This window comes from Micromys minutus (assembly GCF_963924665.1).
Source record: "Micromys minutus genome assembly, chromosome: 11".
NCBI lineage: Eukaryota > Metazoa > Chordata > Mammalia > Rodentia > Muridae > Micromys > Micromys minutus.
Window position 1 is genome coordinate 42337367 of NC_137980.1, and position 13057 is coordinate 42350423.

A 13057-nucleotide genomic window follows, 5' to 3' on the forward strand; every position below is an offset into this window, starting at 1 on the left:
AAACCAAAAGAGCAAGGCCCATTAGAGGTGCCTGGTCAGCCCTCTGCAGTATTGAGGACCAGTCTGGATATTTGAGTCCCACTAAGCCTATGCTTGGTGTCCTGGAGGGGCTTTAATGGAGCCTGGGTCTCATCCTTCCTGTGCCCTCTGGCCTTTCTTCTTCACCAAGGCCCCAGGTTCTTGGAGGCCCCCTTTCTTCCCCTCTAAATGGGAATAAGGCTCAACTGCCCTAGTCTGGAAGTTCCTAGCCTGTGCTGAGGAAAACCTCAGTGGCCACACCCTTGTCCTTCTTATCTTTGGCTCAAAGCCCAAAGCCCTAGAGGGAGAGGAGCTATGAGTAGTAGAGATTGTCTGAGATTGGGTCCCATGTAGCCCAGGCTAGTCTCAAACTGCCTATGTAGCTGAGGATGAGTTTGATCATCTAGCCTTTCTGCCTCCTACCCACTAGGACCCCAGTCACAGAATGGGACAGCGTAGAAGGGATTTGAACCTCATCTGACCAATACCTTTAGGCAGCGTTCCACCCAGGCCAGAGAGGTCTCTTGATGGGATCAAATAAATGTGAGGCATCTCCTGGTCCCATATTTAGGACTGAATTACAGGACAGTTGGGGGGACTAAGGCACAACCAGGGTAAGAACTGCCCAAGGTCATATAGTGAGTCAGCTTCTTTTCCCAGAGGGGACACAGCAGTCTGCTCTAGGGTTGGGTCAGGCTGCTGGGCGCTCCTGATCTGGGGCTATTCCAGAGCAAAGCCTGCCTGCTGGCTTGTGAATGATTAGTGAGACCTGGGCAGCCAGAGAGTGTGAGGCGCCCCGGAGTACTTTTAATGAATGGTTGTCAGAGCTTGAACTTGTCAGGACATCTGCTAATGAGTCCAGGGGTCAGCATTGCGCTGGGTGGGGGCAGGGTCAGCATTTCCTAAACCAGATCTTCAGCCCTACCCCACCCCACCCCCAGGCCCCAAGCTCCCCTGTTGAGATCCCAGGGAGGCCCCTGCTGCTTTCCTGGCTTCTCTCAGTCAGAGAGGGCAAACCTGAGTCAGACTGACCCATTGAGGCTGGTTCCCTGGCAGCAGCCTCCTGCATACCCTCATTTGCAGACAGACATGGGGAGGCTCAGAAGAGACAAACGCTTGCTCCAAAGCTCTTGAAGTATGGGAGCTGTGGCACAGAGTCAATGCCTAAGGCTGAGTGAAGCCTCCGAACCTTGTCTCTGGCCCTCTGAGGCCTTCACAGGTCCCTTGCTTGTGGATGCCTCTTTCTAGCATACTTCTTGGCTTTGCGGACTGTGCTTCTACTACGTTCTCGTTTGTGTCCCCAGGCCAGTGACAGGTCCCCTTAGCACCTGTGTCTGAATGGCATCTGCAGTCATCACCGCCCCCCCCAGAAAACACCCCAAGTCCCTTGGGGATGTCTGAAGGAAAAGCCCAAGGCCTTCTTTTGTCTGGTTTTGTTTCAGACAGGAGTCTCATCACGTAGCCTAGGCTGTCCTCAATCTTGGGATCCTCCTGCTCAGCCCAGAGTGTTAGAACTGCAGGTGTGGCCCACCAGGTTGAAAAAAACCTAGTGCAAAAGGGAAGAAATGTGTACCGAGTGCCAGGGCCATTCTTTAGGTAGTGGTGCCACATCTATAATGTGCAAGTGTTACACATCTGTGCCATGGCTGGCTGCTAGGTGTACTCAAAACAGCGGTGCCAGGAGGTTGAAATTCTTTAGGAAAGAGTTAAGTAGCTGAGGCAAGATTTGAACCCAGGTACCATGGCACCGGACACCACCCTCTAAGCTCAAGGAGGCAGGTGCCACTGTGGGCAACTGGTTCCCAAGGCTTGCCTGGCTCTCTACCACCATCCTGGTCACTGCCCACACACATCGTGACAAAGGTCCCTGCTGTGGCCTAGGAGGAAGCTGGTGAGGGGAAAGATCTTATTGGGGTCCAGTGCCCTGTAATCTGCCCTTGGCTATTCCCTTCTCTTCCCTTCATGGGCAGAGGGGCCAGCCTGGAGCAAGGGGGAAAAGTCACCTGGGGCTGCCTGGAAATCATTTCCCAGCTCAAAAATTAACCTTCTGACACGGCATTTTCTCCTTCTCCCCCTGCATGCTTCGCCTGAAGACTTTAATCTCAGTGGCGAGGTTCGAGGTTCACCTAAACTCAGAAGCTGGGCTTTCTTTGGTTAAGGGATTGCAATGCTTCCTGCGGGGAGGCCAGGTCCTATCGAGTATGTCAGAGTAGCCCTGGCATGACCTTGGCTGAATCAAGGATGAGAACCAAATGCCAGGTTGAGAAAGAAGCTGCCTGGCGGGGCAGGTGCAAAATCTGTGCCGTAGTTCACAGTGGCGCATGCCTGGAGTTCCAGAGCTCATGAAATAGAAGCAGCGAGATTAAGAGTTCAAGGCCAGTCATGGTTACATAGTAAGTTTGGGGCCAGCCTGGGCTACACAAGACCCTTGGCTCAAAAAAGCCAACCAATCCACCAAGTAAAAATGAGAGCAAAGGTCTCTCCCCAGCTTAGGGCAGGGTGTAAGTGGAGGCTCTGACTGGGAAGGGAAGCGCCAACGGGCCTGCTCCACGATGCCTGGGCCCTTCCTCAGCTTCTTGTTACTCACTTTCACCGGAAAGGCCTCTCCCTAGAGTTTCTCTTCACCCACACATCATGAGCTGTTGTTGGAAGTCTTTCTGCCCAAGCAGCTTCTCACCAGCTGCAGTTGATGGCTGGTTTGTTGTCCATAGTCTGTCCTCCCTCCAGCTCCAACGTCCAGGCAGGCAGGGCTTTTGTCTGGCTTTGCTTGCCTCTGAGCTCAGGTATCAGGTATGGTATCAGTTGGTACCAGCTACAGGGATGAAGGAATGCTCTGGACCAGGACATGCAGGCTTCAAACCAGGCTCAGGGGAAAGGCACAGTGAGTGGTGGGGTCAGTATGAGAAAAACCATAACCCCCGAAAGTATCAGACTTGCTTTTCTGATTGTGGTTATGGGTGAAGAAAGAACATTCTTCATAGGGGAAATGTCCCACTGGAGGGGAGCTTAGAGCCAAGACTCTAGTGTCTCAAGGGCCACAGGAAGGGGTGGGAGTGAGAGTAAAAGGGGCTCAGGCCCCTAGGGACAGACAGTACTGCTCTGTGCTGTGCAATAGGGATGTGAGCCCCCCTTTTCCCCAGGGCACTTGAATTCCCAAGAGACCTTTCAAAGTGTTTTTCTGTGGAATTTCACATTATTAAAAGATTTGCCCATCAAAAGGAAACCGTGGGTCAGAAAACCTGCCACTTTGGGATTTTTTTTCCCATTTGTCTGCTTTTTAAGACAAGGTCTCACTATTTTAGCCCAGGCTGGCCCTCTGTCTTCTTGCTTCAGCCATCTGGGGTACTGGGAGGACAGGCATGTATCAGCATGTCCAGCCTGTAACTTTTTTAAACTGGTGAAGTCACAGAGTGGTCGCACTCACAAACTCTGAAGGTAATGTCAATAGATTTAAAAGACTTCCAGCACCATGTGCTCAAATGGTCTCCTGTCTTAAAATCCCCAACTTACAGATGTCAAAGCTGAGGCCTGGAAAGGTTGGGAAAATTTCAGGACCACGGAGAGCACACAGAGAGCTCTGGTTCTGTGTCCGGGCAGCCCATGACACAGCAAATCCTTCCCACTTCTGCTTCTGGGCCCCTTAGTTCATGAACTCAGGCCACCACATGGTCACACCACCATCTGCCAGCCACATCTGCAAAGTGCTGTATTTAAGGCGGGTCATGGTCACACCTGTAGCATGATCCCTTTGCTTTTGCTCACAGGTCCTTGAGAAAGCACCGGATCTTCCCAGCTTCCTTTTTGGGTCACTCTGGGTGACTCCTTTGCCTTCCTGCTTTGGTTCTGCTCAGAGGCTCTGCCTCCTGAGTTTGCTGAAGGACCAGATGACTTGGAGAGTTAAAAAAAAAAAAAAAAGACAAAACAAAACAAAACCTAAAAAACCCACTGACGTGGAGGGCCCTGAGAATAAGACTGGGAGAAAATGACCATCTGAAAGGCCGTGTGCCAGGGCCAGGAAGAAGTTGATACACCCAGGAAGTCATGGATGTGGGAAGTGGTCATAGTGTAGGAAGAGGTCATTAGCTTAGGAAGAGAGAAGAAGTCTCTACACCAGAGCCCCAGGCCATGGCTTACTTTAAAGAAATGAAATTTAGAATTCCAGGTTCTCGATGGCACGAGCCATGTTTCAAGGGCTCACTGCTCACTCAGGGAAGGCATGTCAGGACTCCATTGCTACAGAAAGCTACTGTGGGTGGAACCGATGTCCAGGGGCTGGAGGCCTGAGGCAGGGTGTGGTAGAATTCCCCAGAACAGTCTGAGCCTCTGTTTGTTCCGCTGAAAACTGGGAATCACACTTCTTAGATGCCTGCCTTCCGTAGGAGCCTTGGGGATAAAAGCCTAAGAATGCACATTGAGACGTGTCGTTGATGAAGAATTATCTTAGGGATGGAGAAACTCACAGCAAAACCTTCCTTATTCATGCTCTGTTCTTCTAAATATCCACAGCTAATATGGGCATTGTGCATGCATGGACATGTGTGTGTGCATGTATGTGTGTGTGTGCATATGTATGTGCATGTGTAGATGTTCGATATGAATACTTGTTATCGGGTGGTGTATACCTGTGAATTTATTTGAGAAGAGTTCTAACTATGTAGCCCAGGCTGGACTTGAACTCACAGTGATCCTCCTGCCTCTGCCTCAGGTGCTGGGATTACAGGTGTAATACCATTTGTCATGTCCAACTTTCCTTTTGATGAACGTTCTTGTCTTTGGTCTGTTTTGAGCTCTCCCCTCTCTCCCTCTCTCTAGAAGGTTTTATGTGACCACCTCCTGCCTGATCAGGCCCCAGGTTCCACCACCCTCTACTGAAAGTCCATTTTAGACCCATTTGTTAATTTATTTCTATCATTTTATTTATCTATCTATCTATCTATCTATCTATCTATCTATCTATCTATCTATTTATTTATTTTTGAGACAGTGTCTTACCATGCTGGCTGGACCTTGCATCACCGTCCAGACTGACCTAATGCAAATAAATCCCCCTGCCTCAGCTTGCCCAGTGCTGGGATTCTGAGCATGTGACACTTTGGGGTTTCTGTTTCTCACCTCTGCCTTAACATTCCTCTGTGGCTCTTACTCCATAGCACAATTCTTCCTGTTTCTTATTCTCTTTCCTGTTCTGTTCTCTCCAATTCTCATGGCAGCATTGTGCAGATGCTGCTCTGGCTGATCACCATATCCTAAGGGCCATTCTTTTAGAACCAGGCCTTGGAGGAAAGTGTGGGGACAGTACCCTTGCTGGAACACAGTGTGAAGAATGTCACATGCTTGGGCTAGGTTTTTCTTTCTTTCTTTCTTTCTTTCTTTTTTTTTTTTTTTTTTTTTTTGTCTCTTTTAGTCAGAGTGCATACCAGGCTAGGCATGGTCATCTACTTCTGTCATTTCAGTATGCTGAAGTGACTTGAGATGCTGAGTCAGAGATCAACTTGGGATACACAGTGATTTTAAACTGTCTCTTTAAAAAAAAAAAATCAGTGATCACCGGAACTTGAGCCCTCGGTCCCAATGTTGACGTGACCATCACTGGCCTGCGCCTGCCATGACAACCTACTTCCTGTCGGGGTCCTGGCGTCTCTATGGTCAGCAAACCTGGACTTTGTACTGTCACAGAGCTCAGGACACGCCCTGCCCCGGGATGCATGAACAGACGGTATCGCTTCCCAGAAACTAATGTATGGAGCTTCTCTGAGGATGCATCCGCCAACAGAAGGGTCCTCCTAATGCTAAGTCCTGGTCCCAGTTCTTCATACCGGGGGGAAGGGGGGTGAATTTTGCTCTTTCCTCTCATCATCAAAGGTGGCATCTTGTTCTACTCTGTCCCTTTTGTGGCTGATCTCCGATTTAGTTTGCTAACTCATATCTACTAATCCTGCTATCATTAAGTGTTCAACAGCTTTGCTCAGATCAGTTCTCTCCCCCAGACCCAGCTCGGTTGGGAGGAGGTAAGGAGGCAGTGGGCCTTATCAGCTCCCCGGCCAATTCTGAATCCACTGTACATAGGATGCTTAGCTAGGGAAGGGAAGAGATTTGGGGGGTTCACCAGCAGTGTTCTATATGTTAGCTAGAAAAATAAATAAACATGTTTCTGACCCGTGTGCTGCCCAAGGCCTGCTGCCTTCCGGGTTTCCTTCAGGGTCAAAGCCCCCATGGAGGAGAGCTGCACAGGTGGAGTCTGTAGGGAAGACTATGGAAATCAAGACTCTTGGGCAGACTCGGCAGCCCAGGAGCTGTGACAGGCCTTGGCTTGACTGAAATTGATGGCAGAAAGCAATCCCCTCTGAAGAGATGGGGGGGAGTAGCAGTCACATAAAAGTTGTTGGGGGACATTAACTGAGCCTGTGTGTGTGTGAGGCCTGGGACTTAGGGAATATTCTGGAAGTGTCTTTAGCTGTCATTGCTACTGCCATGACACATCTACCGGGTGACTCGGGCTCTCAGATGGGGGTTTTCGGGTAATGTCCATGCACCCCGTCTTTCCAGTATTTCTTCTACCTTTTTTCGTGAAATGCTCTTGTCAGAGCAGCCCTGTCTTATACTGAGCCCATAGACTGAAATAGGAGACTGCCTTCCTTGTCTGTTCTCAAAGACCGGCGTGCAAGGAACAGACCCTGCCGATTCCATTTCTGTCCAGCCAAGTAAAGGCTGAGACCAGCAGGGAAGGGGAAGGAAATGGGGGTGGATTTAATGATTGGTTCTATTTCTTAAGGAGATATCGGAATGTTTCATTTTTTCTGGTGCTATTCTTAGAATGGAGTGAGTTGCATTTTCAAGATATTTGTTTCTCTTAAGTTGTTGACAGGAGGTGGCTCAGTTTTTCGTTGTCATCCCCATGGATGCTCTACTCCCTGTGGGACCTCCTCTAGGTTTTTGTCTGATGAGTTTCAGCCAAGAAACCACATTGTTGCCTGAGTTTTAGGTTGGATTTTATATGTAAGCACTGCCTCCCCCACACACCAACTTCCAACTAGTCACAGGGTCTGATTTGCAAGATTCCTCTATGGCCCCACAGTCTTCCCTAGGATCTGAGCGCCCCATGAGAAACAAATCCCCAAAGGCTTCAGGCCAGTGGAGGAGGGCCCGACCTTCGGGCTCCATGGAAGTGTGCATTTTCTCGAGTGGAGCTGAGAGCGCCTCCTGAAAGGCCATCCCGCTTTCTGTTTGGCTTGTGGCTAATTATTCCTATGGAACCTCAAGCAGGACCTAGGGCCACACTTACCGCAGAGTACGCTGTTTTGTGTGGTGGCTGCATTCCATGACATGACTGCAGCTAGGGGAGAGATTTACTCTCCTGCCTCGGTACCTGAAGCTCCAGCCTAGGGCCCAGCCTAGCACCCCACCTTCTGCCCAACCATTCATCTGTCTCTTATGTACCTATTCATCCTCTCTTCTATTCACCCACCGATTCTTCCATCTATCCACTCATCCACCTATCAATAACTCCATTTACCCATTCACACATCCATCAAAATACATCTAATCCATCTGTCTAACTATCCATCCATTTATTCATCCATCCGTCCATCCACCCACTCATCCATCTATCTGTTCACTCATCCACTCATACAACCATAAATACATCTATTCATCTGTCCATCCACCTGCTCATCCATCCATCAATACATCTATTCATCTATCCATCCATCTATTTACCTACTCATCCATCCATCTGTCCATCCACCCAGTCATCCAACCATCCATCCATTCATACATACATACATACACTCATACATCAATACATACATTCATACATCAATACATACATACATACATAAACACATTCATACACACATACATCTATCCACCCATTCATCTATCAACCACTCATATGTTTATTGACTTATTCTCCACTGCAGACACCAGCACTAAGTATGTTGAAGATCGTTAGGTTCTGGAACACAGAAGAGAAAGAGACACAGCAAACAGAGACCCTCTTATCATGGAATTTCAGTCCTACCTTGGGAGACAGCATAAGGAACTCTTGTTGAATGCTGGACTCTCCCCACATTACAGGCATCTGGGCTAAATCTCTAGCCATTTCCATGGAGTACCGGCTGGGCATATCGAGGGAGTATTGTAGATGACTGCATCTTGAAAAACTGCATTAAGATATGACTCTGCAACCCATCAGCATCCAATGCACCTATCATAGAGATTTAGCGATGCCAAGAACAGTTGTTTGAAAACTTCCCTGGCCTGGGAATCCTCCTTGGGAATATCTTACATGACCTTAGATGACATGGCTGGGCATCTGGTAGAGATTACATAAAACCTGATCAGCCCCTAGCAAACCCCCCTTCACAGTGGCTCTGCCTATGCAGAACACGCTGAATACTTTCTGAGTGTGGTGGGACATCTCCTTTCATTCTGACTACTCAGAAGTACAGACAACCCAGCTGGGGAATTGCTTGCCTTGCAAACATGAGGAGTTGAGTTCAGAACACTCAGAAAGCTGGCATAGAGGCTTCTGCTCATAATCCAAGCACTGGGGAGGCAAGAGAGAATGGCTTCAGAGCACACTAGCCAAGCAGCTTAGCCTACCCAATGAGCTCCAGCCAATGAGAAACCCTGGCTCAAGGAGGTAGACAACATTTCTAAGGATGATTCCTGAGGTTGGCCTCCACACACACTAATATGCACCTGCACGCACGCACATACACACACAACACACACACACACACATTTAAGAAAGAAATACATATTTTTCATCAGTAATGGTGACTCAGACTTGTAACCATAGTTACTTGGGAGGCTGAGAGAGAAAAATTAGAAGGTCAAAGCCAGCCTAGGCTATGACATATGTTCAAGGCCAACATGGGCAACTAGTGAAATTCTGCCTTAAAAATCTACAAAGTAAAAATATAGCTAGAGACACAGCCCAGAGTTAGAGGATGACTCGGCATGTGTAAAGCCCTAGGTTCCATCCCTACTACTTCACAAAACCAAATTCCAGACCACAACAGAACAAACCTAAGTTCCCATCTGCCTGCCTCAAACAGGTGGATGCTGGGTAAACAATGCTTGCCTTTGTTAGCTGGGTTTACCTTAGACAGACTCTGGGTCCAGCTGGGGAACATGACTTCTTTTTTGAGTCACACACAAAAGAAGCTTCCAGCACAAGCAGAAGGCATTCCTCTCCATTTGATCTTCTCCACCATCTTATACATGTGGGTTTTTCCCCCCAAATGCAAAGATGTAAAATGGTCCAAGGGGATCCAAGAGTCACCGGCTGTCCCAGACATCTCTAGATCCACCTTTCCCAACTGACAGTCTTGTCAGGTGATGTACAGAACAGGGGAAGTGGCAGGGAACAGTGAGAGTTGGCTCTTTCCCTCCATGTCGAGAGTGTCCTGTGGGGATGGTCGTTGCTATCCGTGCTGGCCAATGCCATTCACACCAAAGGCTCCTGCCTGTCTCCAGGGTGAGCTTGTCTGGCTGGAAGGCCATGCTCAGTCTGCCGCTGGGGCATCTGGGAATGCTGGGAGCTGATACTCCCAGGAACAATGCTCAGCCAGGGATAGCAAGGGATCAGCTATGAATCACCCAGGATGTCCTACATTTCAGATAACATCTCAAGACATGTTCTACAGTCTAGAACTGCTGAGGACTGCCATCAACCCATTGCTACGCGATTTCCTAAACTTTTGCTTGCTTTCCTTCCTTTCTTCTTTCCATTGCTACGCGATTTCCTAAATGTTTGCTTGCTTTCCTTCCTTTCTTCTTTCCTTCTTTCCTTCCTTCTCTCTCTCTCTCTCTCTCTCTCTCTCTCTCTCTCTCTCTCTCTCTCTCTCTCTCTCTCTCTCCTTTTTGTAGCTGGACTACATAACGTCCAAGGACAACCTTTGTAGCTGGCATCTTTCCTAATGTCAAAAGGTTGGACACATCTATAACACCACCTTCAGGTTTCCCACCAGGATCATGCTTCAGATGTCCATGGGGGAACCTTCTAAGGACTCTTGATTGGTTTCCTTTTGTTTCACTCCCCCTCTGCCTTTCCAGAACTTTCTAGAATTCTCTAGAAGTAAACTGTTAACATTCTCATCCCCAGAGTTTCCCACGGAGATAATGGTGTATGTGTGTGTGGGGGGGGGGGTATGTTTCTATATATCTCCAACAATGTCTGCTGTGCAGAGAGCTTCCTCATCTTATAGCTAAACAAGATGATGTCGTGCCCCTCCCCCCACTGCCTCCAGCCTGACGCACAGCCACTGACTGAGTATTCATCCCCCTGCTCCACACACAGGAAGGCCGTTGCCTGTATGTCATCTTGCTCATGGCGGTGTATTGGTGCACGGAGGCCCTGCCCCTGTCAGTGACGGCTCTTCTGCCCATCATCCTCTTCCCCTTCATGGGCATTCTACCCTCCAGCAAGGTCTGCCCGCAGTACTTCCTCGACACCAACTTCCTCTTCCTCAGCGGCCTGATCATGGCCAGTGCCATCGAGGAATGGAACTTGCACCGGAGAATCGCTCTCAAAGTCCTCATGGTGGTTGGGGTCCAGCCTGCAAGGTAAGACCAAGCCACAGGGAAACCTGGGGTGGGTGGAAGGCAAAGCTCCTCCTTTTGGGCCACAGAAGCAAGAAACTGCCATTTCCCACATGTTTGGCTTCCTACTTTCTTGGCAGTTTGATGCGTTCCTCATATGTGCAGTGTACAGCTGATTTGGTGACATCCGTCTTCAATATGCTTCAAAGTCCTCCAAAGCTAGCCATGATGGTGCACACCTATAATCATAGCACTCAAGAGGCAGAAGAGCGCAGGTCTCTGAGTTCAAGGCCAGCCTACTCTACATAGTGAGTTCCAGGACAGTTAGAGCTACATAGTGAGACCCCGGCTCACAAAAGCAATAAAATAAAATAAGAGTCATTGGAGATCGAGTTGTACTGCTGGTCCCTCAGCCTGTGTGCAAGGATTTTAGAGTAGTGTCACCAGGCTTCTTGGGCTGAGGTCAAGAGCCTCTGTTCCAGAAAATGATAGCACCCACCTCTGTCAGCTGTATTTCCAGGTCTCATGAAGTCCTTGTGGATTAACTGGGCAAGTTCAGGGATCACACAGACTCGAGTGATAAAGCTGGCTGCTAGCCACCATTCTTGATAGTTGCTAGTGTGAAGGGTGTGAGAGTGTGCTGTCATAATATTTAATCTCAATCAGGGACTTCTACTCCGCCTTTGATCATTCCGCTCACGGTTAAAAGACACACAACTTTTATTATTATTAATAAGCTTTAATCAGCACTAGAAGTGGGTAAATATCTACCCTCTAAGCTATTTTAATATATTTCCCCATTAATAATGCAGAATTATAACTTGCCATGTTCCATCTGGGCATGCTCTTTAATTGGCCATCCATTAGTATGGCCAGCTCATGGCCATATTTTCATGACTCACCCAACCCATGGTGTCTTCCTGCTCCCTCTCCTTGTGGGTCTCCTCTAATGCCAAGCCTGGGAACCCCAAGCCCCACCTGTCTCAATTCTACCCAGCTATAGTCTGTAGGCATCTTTATTCACCAATCAGGGATGACTTGGAAAGCAAGGTCACATAGCATCCTTTGGGTCTATCTGCAGATTCTCTCATCCTTAGGGGCAACCTTAGTGTGATTATTTATCATTACAATACATAGCAAGAGACCAAACCTCAACAGGAGTGGCTTGGGGGAGCCAGGAGTGGTTGTCCTTCCTCGGACCACCAACATATGCCATGTTATTTGTACACACATACACACACAGACTGATTGATTGATTGATTGATTGATTAAATAAAAATAACCTCATCAACAGCAAAGTGCAGTTATCCAAACACTCCTTTTTCACACATGTGTGCCAGAGTACCACAAGCTAACCTCTAGAAACACAACATGGTATGCTCCCGTAGCAGGCCTTACAACAGCCATCATTTGGTGTCAGGTTTAATTGTCCCTGACACCTCAAGGTTCCGAAGCTCTTACAATGGTTGTCTTAGTCAAGGTTTTTATTCCTGCACAAAACATCATGACCAAGAAGCAAGTTGGGGAGGAAAGGGTTTATTCAGCTTACACTTCCATATTGCTGTTCATCACCAAAGGAAGTCAGGACTGGAACTCAAGCAGGTCAGGAAGCAGGAGCTGATGTAGAGGCCATGGAGGGATTTTTACTTTCCTGCTTCCTTATAGAACCCAGATCTACCAGCTCAGGGATGGCACCACCCACAAGGGCCGGGACCTCCCTCCTTGATCACTAGTTGAGAAAATGCCTTACAGCTGGATCTCATGGAGGCATTTCCTCAGCTGAGGCTTCTTTCTCTGTGATAACTCCAGCTTGTGTCAAGTTGACACAAAACCAGCCAGTACAATGGTGGTTCTCAACCTGTGGATCTCAACCCCTTGGGAGTCAGATGACTCTTTCATGGTCACCTAAGACTATCAGAAAATGCAGATGTTTATGTCATGATTCACGACGTTAGCAAGATTATGGTTACGAGTAACAATGAGATACTGTTACGGTTGGGGCTCACTACAGCACGAGGAACTGTATTAAGAAGTCAGAACTTTAGGAGGGTTGAGAACCACAGTCTTACAGTGTAATGGGAAAGTGCTCATGACAACGTGTTTCAGTGACACTGTCCTGGACCACTGTTCCATCCCTCCTCATTAGAAGACCTGCAGGATGGACTCAGATAAGCTTGTTTAATGTCAAATATACTTGGACCCCTGAGTATAAAGTCCCAGGGGAGAGTGAGGGGGGCTTTCTGGAGGAGGGAGCCTCCGGGCTCACCTGGGCAGAATGAACAGAAAGGCCAAGAAATGCCCCCTGGAGATGCAACAACGGAGCCAGGAAGAGACGGTTTCAGAGGAGACAGAAATGGATGAAGAATCCAGAAGCCATTGCATCATAGGGAATCTGACAAGAGTTGGGGTCCTTGGCTTAATCTATGGTGAAGCCTACATTTATCTCCTACCTAATATTGTGTAGTTAAATGAGCTCTACGTGGAAAACCTC

General features: G+C 48.3%; 1 protein-coding gene across 2 annotated transcripts in view; it reads left to right on the forward strand.

Annotated features, from left to right (window-relative positions):
• SLC13A3 (solute carrier family 13 member 3) overlaps positions 1–13057 on the forward strand; it is a gene marked incomplete at both ends in the record, with an annotated part of 63487 nt that overhangs the window by 10854 nt on the left and 39576 nt on the right. For both annotated transcript variants that reach the window (XM_080924764.1, XM_080924765.1), the window contains one exon: positions 10325–10590. In XM_080924764.1, coding sequence (XP_080780890.1) covers positions 10325–10590 — 266 coding nt within the window. The remainder of the gene's footprint in view (positions 1–10324; positions 10591–13057) is intronic.